Source organism: Chelon labrosus, assembly GCF_963514085.1.
Source record: "Chelon labrosus genome assembly, chromosome: 8".
In the NCBI taxonomy this organism is placed as follows: Eukaryota; Metazoa; Chordata; class Actinopteri; order Mugiliformes; family Mugilidae; genus Chelon; species Chelon labrosus.
The window spans coordinates 19,767,016-19,779,898 of NC_140358.1; the positions used below are offsets into that span (position 1 = coordinate 19,767,016).

The following is a 12,883-nucleotide window of genomic DNA, read 5'->3' on the forward strand; positions in this document are numbered from 1 at the left end:
ATTTATGTTTCTGACACTGAACGTAAAAGCTTTAAACTAATTACTTCCTTGTTGCTACAACCTGCACAACAGACTGATATCCATCCAGTTTTTTTCTGATTTGTCCTGCTACTTCCTGGAGGCTGCAGGGCTTATTTACATGAAAATACACTCTTTATATTTTTAAGAATACAGTTTAAGACACTTTAAGTATATGTGATTTATGTTTCTGACACTGAATGTAAAAGCTTTAAACTAATTACTTCCTTGTTGCTACAACCTGCACAACAGACTGACAGACTGATCCAGTTTTTCTGATTTGTCCTGCTACTTCCGGTCTCCTGGAGGCTGCAGGGCTTATTTACATGGAAATACACTCTTTATACTTTTAACAATATAGTTTAAGACACTTTAAGTATGTTTGATTTGTGATTCTGACGTCAAACGTAAAAGCTTTAAACTAATTACTTCCTTGTTGCTACAACCTGCAGAACAGACTAATGGACGGATCCAGTTTTACTGATTTGTCCTGCTACTTCCGGTCTCCTGGAGGCTGCACGGAGTACTCACGAATTAATCTGAAGTTACGTTCAGTCAGTGAAAGTGCAGTGGAGTTTGTTTCCATCACAGTGCAGCCCTACCAGACAACCGAGGAGGAAATGGATAGCTAACTTTAGCACATCCCAGATTGTGTGCGCGGCACGGTGTCTCGCGCTTGCCTCTGTACGTAGCCAAGGTTTCACATTGCGGGCGCGTGCTCGTGTGCGCGCTCACGCCGGCCATTGTGTTGTGTTTTTTTTATCAACAAGGAGACCACCGTGGCCTTTCGAGTAACTGAGCCGGCCAGCTGGACGACAAGGGACTGCAGAACCATGGCGGACGAACAAGAAATAATGTGCAAATTGGAGAATATCCTGGAAATACGGTGAGGCTCGGGATGTCGAATTCAAATAATGGTTGCCAGATGTTTGGCACGTACTGAGGGACGTGTCTGAGCTAACGTTAGCCGGCCAAGAGAAAGCCCCTTGGCTTTGCTTTTGTTACGGGGCTAGCTAATATTAGCCGGTGTGCTGTTAATCCTCACTGTTTGCTCTCTTCCAGTTTACTTTTCGGTCAGCGGACTGACTCAGTGTGAGCCAAATACACACATGTTGTGATTTCAGCACATAGCCGGACCGTGCGTGCGTTCACATTCCAGATGTTAAAAAGAAAAATGCCAGATGTGCGCTGCTAATTATTACTGTGTCTAAGCTAGCTGTGTAGCATAGCAGTCTGTCATTAACTTCCTAAACAGAGTTGGAGAAAGGTGTTTAACCACGAGTCTTACCTGCAGCAACACTTATACATAATAATTTTGTATTATTAGTCTTGTTGGGTTTTTGTTTAAAAAATTTTATTATTGCGTGGGAGGTGAGGTGATGTGGATGACCTGACAGCTGGTCTCTTTTGCAGGAATAAGACAGTCCAGATGCAGAAGATCAAGTCTCGTCTGAAGATTGAGTTTGAGGCCCTGGAGTCTGAGGAGAAACATTTGAAGGAGTACAAACAGGAGATGGATCTCCTTCTGCAGGAGAAAATGGCACACGTGGAGGAGCTGCGGCTCATTCATGCCGATATCAATGTGGTGAGTTGGGTCCCACGTTCAAAGTTTAGCATCCTTAATAGACCAAGAATTACTGAGATTGCAAAAGTTATTTCCAAATATTTTGAGAATAGCAAACTCCAGTGTTTAATGGATGTCTAGTAAACGTAATTGCTTGTAACAGTTTTAGACAGAAAACATGGTGCATGCTGGTGCAAACATGGAAGAGTTTATACTGAACACATCAACCCTGCTGCCCTTTCAGATGGAGAGCACCATTAAGCAGTCAGAGAATGACCTGAATAAACTGCTGGAAACCACTCGCCGCCTGCATGATGAGTACAAACCACTGAAGGAGCATGTTGACGCCCTCAGGATGACCTTAGGTCTACACAGACTTCCTAACTTGAACGAAGAAGAGGAGAAGCTCTCCCTGGAGTGAGTATACACACACACACACACACACACACACACACATGCACACAAAGTGCTGGATAAGGGCTGGGTTTCGCCACTGGCTTTCTAAATTGATTAAAGTCTGATTCACATGGTCCCAATTTGGTTTCTGATTTTATTCCTTATTTGTTCCATTTGGGATATTTTAGTTGCAACACCAGTGTTGCTTGGCTATGAAAGACATTCTTGGAGAGCTAAACCAGTACTTCAGTCAAATACAACTTGATGCGTTATTTGAGAATAATACTGTTTAAATTAAGAATTGACTCAAATGTCAATTTGCGTTTTATTCAACGTGACCAACAAGTGCCAAGAAGTGCTTTCTTTAGTGAGGCACCTGTTATTAAAAGAGCCAAAACTTCATTCAGGAGACAGGAGAAGACATTACTGAAAGACTCGTCACTGGATTTTATGAATTGGATCAATCAAATAAATACAGATTAGAATTGGAAAATGGATTTTCTTAAACGCAGCCCTCAAGTGCATGACATTTTCACTGAAATTCCCTGGAAGAGACGTTTCTTGATAGTTTACAGTTCAGTTTCAATCATCTAAAGTATTTGTGACTACAAATGAATTGCATTTATATGATTTTCACGTATTTTTACTGTTATTATTATCCGTTCACACATACACAGACAACATATCCTATAATAACAAGAAAGACAACAAACAGTAAAAAAACGAATTTTTATGGACTTGTTACACGGACAGACAGCTGGGATAGGCTCCAGCAGACCCCCGTGACCCTTAACAGGACTAAAAGGGTATAGAAGATGAATGAATGAATGAATGTTACACGGACAAATGAATCGGATTTACAGACCAGACAAAGGCAACAAAAAGATGGAAACAATAATACACCTTGCAGACTTGCAGAAATTTGAGTACAATGCATCACAGAATGACTGCGGAAACAGATGACATTGCAGTGTACACCGATCAGGCGTAACATTATGACCACTAACAGGTAAATTAAATAACATTGACCATCTTGTAATAATACAGTGTTCCCCTGGGAAACTTTTGGGCCTGTCATTCATGTGGCTGTTACTTAGACATTTACCATCCACCTAGACCAGACCAGGCACCCCCACCCCATAGCAATGACACTCTTTGATAGCAGCAGCCAACTCAAAAAAACATGAAAAACAACACAAGGTGTTGACCTGGCCTCCAAATTCACTACATCCGAAAGCGATCAAGTATCTGTGGAATGCATTGGAATAAGCTTGATCCACAGAGGACCCTTCCCGTGACCCATAGGACCCAGAGACCCCCACTAACAACATTCTGCCAGACAACACAGGACACCCTCAGAAGGTCCATGTCCATTCTCTGATGAGTCACAGCTGTTTTGTAGGCACAAAGGAGACCTACACAATATTAGGGAGGTGGTCATAATGTTATGCCTGATCGGTGTATATTAACATTGTGTTACAGAAAAAAATGTTGAAACTGTGTGACATTGAAATCTCAAAGTTTAACAGTTAATAGTTTTTTATGTGACAGTTGCAGATAGAAAGCATAAACTAATTTAAAGTGGTCCAAGAATGCATTCCTGTGGTACGCCACAAGTGACCCGGTCACATAATGTTTTTGACTCAGTCAAAGAGAACCACTAAAGGACAGTCCTCAAAATACCGACCGATATATTCAGGATAGTTAGTTGACTGCATCAATAATGAACTACTCCTAAGCAGCACTGCATCACGTAACATAATTTATGACCCCTACCACGGCACCTGTCTCAGCATGTGTCAAAGCTGTGAAGCAAAAACAGGATTCAAACTTGAATGAATTTTGTTATTAATATGTGGCTGGTGATTAAAACTGGAAGAGTACTGGAAGATAGCTTCAAAATGAGGATGAATGGAAGCATTTGGATCCCTTTTTTTGGCACGTATTGTTAATGCAAACAGTCTTGGAATAGACCGACGCAACCGGAGGACAGGCGGCAATCTGGTTGCTACATAATTAAAAAAAAAAAAAAAGCCTGAGAGGAATTTGGTTGATTTGTTATCAGCGATCAGCACAATGCAGCTCTGTGTCCAGTATTGTTAAGACAGTAAAGAAACTAGGACAGGAAATCCTTGATCTTTTGTCCTTAGCTTTTTCTATGCAGGTTAGAAATGTTTGACTGTCCATGCTTGAGAGGAAAAGGACACTTGGATGAGAGAGAGGAACAGTTTGCCTTTTTGTTCAAGGATATTAATAAATCTCTTAAATGTGTACCACTCGTGTACCAGTGAAGAATATTTTGCCTTATTTATAGACAGTGATAAACTTGTGGTTTTTGGTCTGAAGCAACATTATCTGAGGCTGAGGTGCATTTAATGAATTACTTAATCATCTGCTAAAATCCGAGATGTTTTTGCATGAGCAAACATTCATTCATTCATTCATTCATTCATTTTCTGTAACCGCTTGTCCTGTGAAGGGTCGGGGGGTGGTACACACTGGACAGGTCACGAGACTATCGCAGGGCTAACACAGAGAGACAGACAACCATTCACACTCACACCTACGGCCAATTTAGAATCACCAATGAACCTAACAAGCATGTTTTTGGACGATGGGATGACGCCGGAGTACCCGGAGAGAACCCACAAAGACACGGGGAGAACACGCAGAAAGGCCCCAGTCGGCCAGTCGTGAGCAGACACATAATAGTATATTAACAATCAAAAATCCAACAGCTAACAATAAAATTGTTGGGTGAACGTTGGAGAAGAAGATTTCAACAGAGAATCTGGACATGTCTGCCATCTGAACCTGAAAATATAGTATGAGTAATAATCTTACTGCGAGCTCTGTTGTGACATGAGCGATCATGTGGATTACGACAGAGAGGTAATTTATTGCCTGGTTTACTAGCATGACCAGAAGACTGAGAAGGAAGCTGTTGAGATGATGAACTGTTGCAGGTCAGAAGAATCTGGGACTTCTGCCTGGTAGAGATGTATTGGATCACATGCTGAGATCACATTTCTCAAATGTCAAGGGCAAACGGCAGTTCCCTGCTTTTCGTCACCATGGTGTCCTGTATTTCTCGTTGTGATAGGACGTGCATGCTACATGGTGGAACTTACCCCGCTGGTGCTAAAATCTGAGTGTGATAGACAATGTGTAAATTCTTTAGGGAACAGACATTTGAGACGTAGTTTATTTACTGCCTTGCTGTGGAGTGCTTGTCCCTTCAGTGGGACATGGTCTTGTTGCCAACAACCCAACTGATTTGTCAAGTTTGAATATTTAGTCATTGATTTTAATGTAATGTTTAGCGGCTTTTTATAACATCAATGTAAACAGCTGGCATTGAGCTCTTCAGATTCCCGTTAGTGGTACGAGTGTTTCTGGATAAAGATGTTCTTCAATTTTTATGCCTCCGCACCGGGAACAGCCGTGGCCGGAGACATTTTTGTTTTCTGGTTGTGTGTCCATCACTTTCTTGCGAATACAGCATCTTATGGAAGAGTTCCAGAGAATCTCTTGAGATTTTTGCGGCCACATTCTCTTATAATCAGGGATAAACTAGTTCAATTTTGGCTGCAAAAGGTCAGCATCACTGAAACCTCGCAAAAGAACAACAACATAGCCAGGTGGACTTGCTTGGGGTTGTCTTGAAGACATTTCACCGTTCATCCAATTGCAGGAATGTCTTATTAAAACCTCAAGTACAGCCTTGGATGACCGAGAATGTTTACAGACAATTCACAAGCTATTTTTGACAAAAGGTCACATAAATGTCCAGGACCCCACCCTCTTCACTTCCTCTCCCTGGATTACAACCAGCACAGGGGGCCACCTGTTCCTATGTTCCTATGATAATTTGCCACAAGCTCATTAATTTTGTTGATAATGAGGATCAGGTGATTGCCGTTGCACCATGTGACACAGCTCAGTCCTCTGTAAAAAAAACAAAAACAAAAAGTCTCTACGTTAAGGTAGCATGTTTCTCACTAGAAATTATTGACAGAAATCATAGATGACAACATAATAATAACTGCCACGTAGCAGGAAGATGATGAAGTGGTTCATTTGCAGTCTTTAAAGTCTTTACATAATATCAGTCTGGATATAAACTGCTAAATGACTGGTAGGCATTGAGGCATGGAGTCACTCAACCGCAAGCTGGTAATTTGAGTCAACACTTCAGGCGCAATCAAAATTCCTTTCACTACTATTGTGTCTGGGTGGCAACAGAGGTACAACTTTAGATATCTGCGACACCATGGCAAGTCAGTGTAAGACTACAGTATCTGTATTTCTTGATACCACAAGAAATATGTTGGAAACTATGTGTGATTTAGGTGAACTGACCTTTTAAATGTAGTAGTAACGGAAGCTGGTCTTAAGACTTCAAACGTCACTACGGTTTTCTTTTAGGATGCAGGAGTTCTAGTCACTGGTTTTCTTGTCTTGGTGATATTTGGAAGGACTTATGTGTATTTTAAGTATCTGCTTGATATTCTCTCGTGGCTTGTTAAAGAAATTCACGTCCGGTGAAATTTCCCCTCCATTTGTCCAGCCTCTCTGACTTCAGCGACTGTCTGATGCTGGAGAGAATTAAACCCATTTCAGTCTCCACAATGGTCCTGTTATCCACAACACTGGAGAGGTGCATCAGGGGGTTCTGACAAGTAGATTCCCAGCAGCACAAACTGCAGGCCGACATCCATCAACAGTGGATGATGGCTCAATTTACTGATGGGCCTGGAATATGGAGGTGAAGTTGATTAAAGTTTTTGACTAGGATACGCTCGCATATCCCAAGGCAAAGCTTTGTCAATTTCATCATCCTCATTTTGCTACGTCGGCAAGTCCAGATGGGTTAGGGGAGTGCAGTGCGTGGCTCTTTGAAGGTCTAAATACAGAACAGTGTGCCACTGGCCAGGAGCCCTTATGACAGGAGTCTGGTTTATTTATAATGAGCGTGACTGATGGCGTACTTGTTTTGAAGTGCTCCCTAGGACGGCGTTAGAAGGACTTTTTATCGGAGAAATTCACAGACCAACACACATTATTGCCAGTAATGATTCTGCCATGTTGACACTCACAGATACGTCCGTCAGAGTGGTCCAAATTCATGCTCAGTTTGGGGAAAAATAACTTCCTAACTTGAGAGCACAGAGAAATTAATTAATATTTGTTGTTTAGTATTGTTTAGGCCCTGCAGATTCAAGGCTTTATTGGCGAGGATGAATGCTGTACCCGTGCTGCTCTGTATGCTGACAGCATTGTTGGCAGCCCCGGCCTCTGAGTTTGGCTGTAAATTGCGTGGAAGCGCAGGCGATGAGTTCATCTCTCTCCAGGTGGAAGTCGTCTCTCCCTGCCTTGTTGAGGCGTGCCCCTTCATGTTCCCCCGAGTAAATGAGATACTGAGAGAGTTGCGGCTTATCGCTGGTGTCCTCCGGTGGTTTTTCTCTGTAAGAAGAACTCGCCGCAGAGAGATTTGCGATGCCGACGGCTGGGGAGATGTTAAAACCATCATTTGCACGTGTGTCCTGAGTAATTTTACTTAACGGTAATAGTGCCGACTGTAATTGTATTTCAAGGCGCGATGACGCAGCTTTTGGAGAAAATTAAATCGCACCTCACAGGCTTGTGGGGTACATTTTAAGATACGACGTGAGTGTGATATATCAGCAGAAAAAAGAGCAGTCAACACCTCAGTAATAGCCAAAAAAAAAAATAATCCAACTGAAATATGTGAAAACAACAATGGCATAAAATCCAAATAAACTCATATTAGCTGTGAATTAATGCAACGTATGTGTTAACGTAGTGCTTGCAAAAAAAGCTTTAATACTTGGTGCGTTGGTGGATCGTGCTCATGGGGAAATATAACACATTAAATTTGTTCTGTGAATGTTCAGAGTTCTACTTTATCTCGGGCTTATTTTGAGAGAAACCAGAGAGCGTAATGAAATGGGATATCACTTCTTCTTTTTTCTTTTTTCTTTTAAAGTTTTGAAAATGGGCCAGTAAGGCATAAAGTCCAAGGCCGCATTTCTTTCCCAGCCCTCCCCTGCCCACACACACACACACACACACACACACACACACACTTAAAGGCATGGAGACAAACAATCTCACAAAGACGGTGCTTTTGCTCAGAGTCCCGCACAAAGAGGATGTGTTAGCTCGACTATAATGCTCCTCAATTTAAGTCTCCTTTTTTTATTTGGTTTTGCCGCTCCTCATCTCTCTATACACAGCGTAGATGGGGTAATCTCAACTGTGATGTGATCCATCAGCTCTAAATTAAGAATCGCAGCTAGCAGGGTTTCTCTCTCTCTCTCTTTCTTTGCTCTGAACAGTTACTTTGAGAAGCAGAAAGCCGAGTGGCAGAAGGAGCCGCATGAGCCCGCCATCCCAGAATCCCTCGCTGCCGCTGCGGCCGCCGCCCAGCAGCTTCAGGTGTCCAGGAAACAAGATGCCCGCCAGACGGCCACTTTCAGGCAGCAGCCGCCGCCGATGAAGGTATCGCTTCTACTGACAAAAATAGCTGCAGTAGGAAAAACGTTGGAAATAGTCTGAAATAATAATAGAACAACCGCTTTTATTTAAGTCCTATTTTACAGTTAATTAGGCTGCACTTTAGTTAGTTAGTTTCCTTCTTAATGATGAAAAAACGCTGTGAATCTCCAAGAGGTAATTGGCCCCTCGTTGTGCCTAATACTGAGAAAGTGGTAGAGACATTGGCTGAAAGCAGTCTGATCAGATATTCCAACTTGAGGGTTTATTTGGACGCTTAATGGAGCATCGAATTTCCCTTAAATACCGCAGAAGAAAAAGAAGGCATTATTTTTCCTCAGCTTTATTTACAGCACTGAAATCATTCAGTAAGAAACACAAAATGATAGATGGGACCCACGTTTTCAGTCGCGCTGCCAAAATCGATTCCAGCTTTGTTCATCTTTCCAAACATGTTTTTCTACTTCCATGTGGCTGTCGCCGTATCGTATCAAGAGTTTACATGGTTATCAGGCCCATTTTCATGTTGAACGGATTATCAATGGACTAGGCAACTTTATAGACAGATATTTTATTAATCCCAAACTGGGAAACCTTAGTGTTGCAGCAGCAATGTACTGGCATTTATAATCTATAACGATAGAGAAATTTATATACGCATGAAATTAAATTAAATTACACTATCCAATAAGTACATTTGCAAAATGTGCCAGCTACAGTCAGTCCAGTGTCATCTGTCACACACGGATGAGCTGTGCTGATTGAGATGGTTACGTAACGGAATACTAGTGTCCTTGCTAACGCAGCCAACGCTCTCAATTTAAGTAGGTTTGTCTGAAAAACAATCAAAAAGACATTCATTAAAGTGATTGCTCTAAATTCCTCCCCCTCTCTCTCTCCAGGCTTGCCTGTCCTGCCACCAGCAGATTCATCGTAACGCTCCCATTTGTCCGTTATGCAAGGCCAAGAGCCGCTCCCGCAACCCAAAGAAGCCCAAGAGGAAGCCGGATGAGTAGATCCCGCTCACACCTTCACCCTCAAGTCGGGTTTAAAGGCGACTCTTCCAGTACATTCATCTTGGATCTGCCGTGTACATCTCTCTGCATTTCCACGAAGTCCCCGCTTTAACAAACGGTCTTAGTAATTTATCCATAACTTGTCAAGAATAGATTGAGGACCTGGTGATGTCATTTTGTTGTTTGTGTTTATCAGTGTTCTGGATGTGTTTATATGTAATCGTATGACTTCCATCGTAGTTTACTAGCCCCTATACCTTGTAGCTGCAATAATGCAAAAAGGAACTCGGCCAAATAATGTTGCCCCTCTTGTTATTGTTAATTGCCTTAGATATTTTACTGTATTTTCTCATCTTTTTTGCAATGCATGCCTGCTGCCACGGCTGTCTGTTGTGTATTTTTTTTTTTTTGTGCCAATATAAAATCTAATGGGTTTAATTACGATGTTGGATACAACACAATGTTGTTTTAATGTTTACAGTGTTCAAGTGACCACCAAAACTGAAAAAAATAGAGGCCAGACTCATTTGCTTTGAATAGTGTTGTGTGTGTGTTTAACTTTAATACAGTGTTAAGAAAATAAACTGCTGTTTTGTACTAACCTTGTTAGCGTGTTCTTTTTTTTTTTTTTTTTCACTCAAAACAAAGACAAAGACTGTTGTTTGTAGTACTTGGTGGTGTGAACGTAAACACAGCTGTAGCAGAGCAGGGTAAATGGCTGGGTTCAGGCTGTTTTGGGAAATAAAAGGGGTAGGAATATGTTTGACTCCACTGTATCACTGTCCCCTTTTGCTGTATTAACACTGTGCCCGTCATGTCTGCAGCTATCTGTCTGAAAAAGGACAGTAAGGTCTTGCTAAATGAGTTCCTGTAGCGTTTTTGTCAGGGTAACCCCTCATTTCATCTGTTGCCAGGGCAACTCCACGTTCCTTAGTGGTTGCTAAGGCAACCCCAGGTTTCTGTGACCCGCATATCTTCACCAAGTAGTTCCTGCCAAATCCAGAGAGGGGCATTGGAGGGGTTTGGGGGGTGTTTGCACCAACTTCTTTAAAGGTGTCCTGTTCTATGATATCAGACAGTGAATCTGATCAGATTTGACAGAAACTTATGCTGAGACCGTCGTCAGATTTGTACCTAAGCTTATCTAACACTTGATGTGACTTACTCCAGTGAGTGTTTAGTCTGCCCTTCGGTGTGTGGTGCTGCAGTTGTGTCTTCTTCCTCCTGATAAAAGTTTTCAAGGCCAGAGAAGCCCGTTCCTGCTCACACACGCTGCAGGCGGCGGGGTCGCGGAGCTCCACCTCAGCAGCCTGTCGTTAAAGACAAAAGAGGAGGGAAAGAGGTTTTTAATTTTAACCACGGCCACCCGCAGGGGGGCTGAGTCACACCACGGGGCTTGTTTGCTAACCCGTTTCAGCTGCTCCCTGAAAGTTTTCAGCTTCAGCATTGCAATGAGCTGAAGGGGGACGGGCTGATTCACTCGTGGACACGGACTGCTGGGGGAGGTCTGGCCTCGTCTGCGTCCTGTACAGTCAGTGAGAGGAAGGTCAGCCTCTGTGAGATCTCTGAACTCGTCGGTGCCTCTGGCTCCTCCGACTGTGCGCCTCCTCCAGCTCTCCTCAAAGGACGGAAGGGGCTGCAGCTCCTTGGCTCTGACGCGAGTCATCATTGCTCTGCAGTAGTTTCTCAAGGCTTCCCCCTCGTCCATTTTGTACACAATACAACACCCGCGGCACAAATTGCCTCCGTTCAGTTAAACGCAGCGGAAATGTTTATGTCATAAATAAATAATAAGAAATAAGAGAACGGTTAGCAGCCCTTTTTCTTTAAGACACGGTGGTTATTTGGCAAAACTGTAACACCGCCCATTGAGAAAATGGCTTTCACCTTTACTAATCCGTGTTGTTTACTCCAATCCTTCTTTTAGTGTTTACTACTGCTCCACTTCCTGATATCAGTGCGCCACTACCGCCATCTGGTGGCCGACAGGGGGAATGGCACGATAAACGACATGGACAATCCAATCTTACTAAATCAATTTAAACATTCATATTGAATCTTCTTTTATGTTTTTTAAACATGCAATAAATTGAAAAAATAAATAAAATAAAAACAGCACATGGCGTTTAATTTTAGATTTCCACACGTTGCCCATCATTAGATTGTGATTGATTGGCTTTCCATCACCTTGCTGCAAATAGATCCTTTTTCACGGCAGGCTTATTTTGACAGGTCTAAGCGGAGAATAGCACAAGTGTGATTAATAGCATTAACAGTGGCTGCACACTATTTGGTTTTAGCCGGTGCAAGAGGCTCCTGCACAGTGTACACAGTGACTCCATGGCACGACTCCCTGGAGCCCCTGAATGGAACAGAGCCATATTTAATGTAATCAGTTAAGACTGTGTCTCTACTGCTTTGATTTTTTTTTTTTTTTGGTTGGATGTTTAAATGTGGTGCTGTTTTATCTGGAATTTATCCATAATAATAATAAAAAAAGGAAACAAATATTTGATGGTTGATGTAGTAATGAATTATTACATCAACTATCATTTTCAGTACTGTGTCACAGCAGGAAGTGCACGGTGGTAAATAATAGAAATGAATGATGGCTAATTACCCTGCGGCTGCTGCGGTTTCAGGGCCTGCATTGTTCGCAGCGGCTCACTGTCATGTCTCCCTGGGACACTTGAAAAGAATCAGTGAGGCCATTATGGCCAAAACGCCTCCTGTGAAAAGGCCCGTTGTGTTTCCCTCGCGACATTTGCTCTCATTTGGAGAGCGTTCTTGGAAGATGCAAGTCGTCTGAGCATCTCTGTGCGCTCCAGTAAAGTAATATACAAATAAATAAATAAGTAAAATGCTGTCATGTGTTTGTGCAATGCCAGGAATCCGGGCTCTTGTATCATCTGCTGAAAGAATGCGGTGTGTCTCGGGCTCCCTTCTAAGCGAGGGACAGCATGAGGACACGAGTGGGTCTGGCGGGGGAACAGCTGACTGGCTTCTCCTCTAAGGCTTTTGACAGTTACGCAGTTGACACTTACTAAAATGGCTGCCCTGGTGTGAATCAGGGGAAGCAGGGTGATAATAAAACAAATGAAAAATACTAAATGCACCTCTTGGTTTGGTGCTATGCGCACACCGGGAATTAAGGAGTGCAGCGCGTGGCATGTTCCACACCACGCGCTGACCCGGTCACAAAAAGAAGCCTGTTTTCTTATTTATTTATTTATTTATTATTCCGGATACAGAAACAGACACAGTCACATGCTCACCAATCACCAAGTGAGTGTCACAGTTCTATCACCTTTCTAATTATAAACCAGTCTCCACTCTCCAAGAATGGAAGTTTAGCCAGACCCATCTGTGG

The 12,883-nt window shown here is 42.6% G+C and overlaps 2 protein-coding genes across 2 annotated transcripts; one reads left to right on the forward strand and one right to left on the reverse strand.

Moving 5' to 3' along the window:
• Nucleotides 1-345: 345 nt before the first annotated feature.
• zc4h2 (zinc finger, C4H2 domain containing) lies at nt 346-10,755 on the forward strand. The gene is made up of 6 exons (XM_084550337.1): nt 346-702; nt 789-904; nt 1,432-1,603; nt 1,827-1,999; nt 8,341-8,503; nt 9,400-10,755. The coding sequence occupies exons 2-6, from the start codon at nt 852-854 to the stop codon at nt 9,511-9,513; spliced, it is 675 nt and encodes a 224-aa protein (XP_084406463.1). The 5' UTR covers nt 346-702; nt 789-851; the 3' UTR covers nt 9,514-10,755.
• Nucleotides 10,338-11,524, reverse strand: LOC311492152 (uncharacterized protein; the record flags this gene model as incomplete). The annotated part of the gene is made up of 3 exons (XM_084550336.1): nt 10,922-11,524; nt 10,679-10,823; nt 10,338-10,576 (listed from the first exon to the last, which is right to left on the reverse strand). The coding sequence occupies exons 1-3, from the start codon at nt 11,219-11,221 to the stop codon at nt 10,338-10,340; spliced, it is 684 nt and encodes a 227-aa protein (XP_084406462.1). The 5' UTR covers nt 11,222-11,524.
• Between the last annotated feature and the right edge of the window lie 1,359 nt (nt 11,525-12,883).

Bases quoted from the DNA above. Each gene is read 5' to 3' on its own strand.
- zc4h2 (XM_084550337.1), top strand. From the start codon at position 852: ATGGCGGACGAACAAGAAATAATGTGCAAATTGGAGAATATCCTGGAA. The intron at 905-1,431 runs GTGAGGCTCGGG...TCTCTTTTGCAG, and splicing joins GAGAATATCCTGGAAATACG to GAATAAGACAGTCCAGATGC. The intron at 2,000-8,340 runs GTGAGTATACAC...TGCTCTGAACAG, and splicing joins GAGGAGAAGCTCTCCCTGGA to TTACTTTGAGAAGCAGAAAG.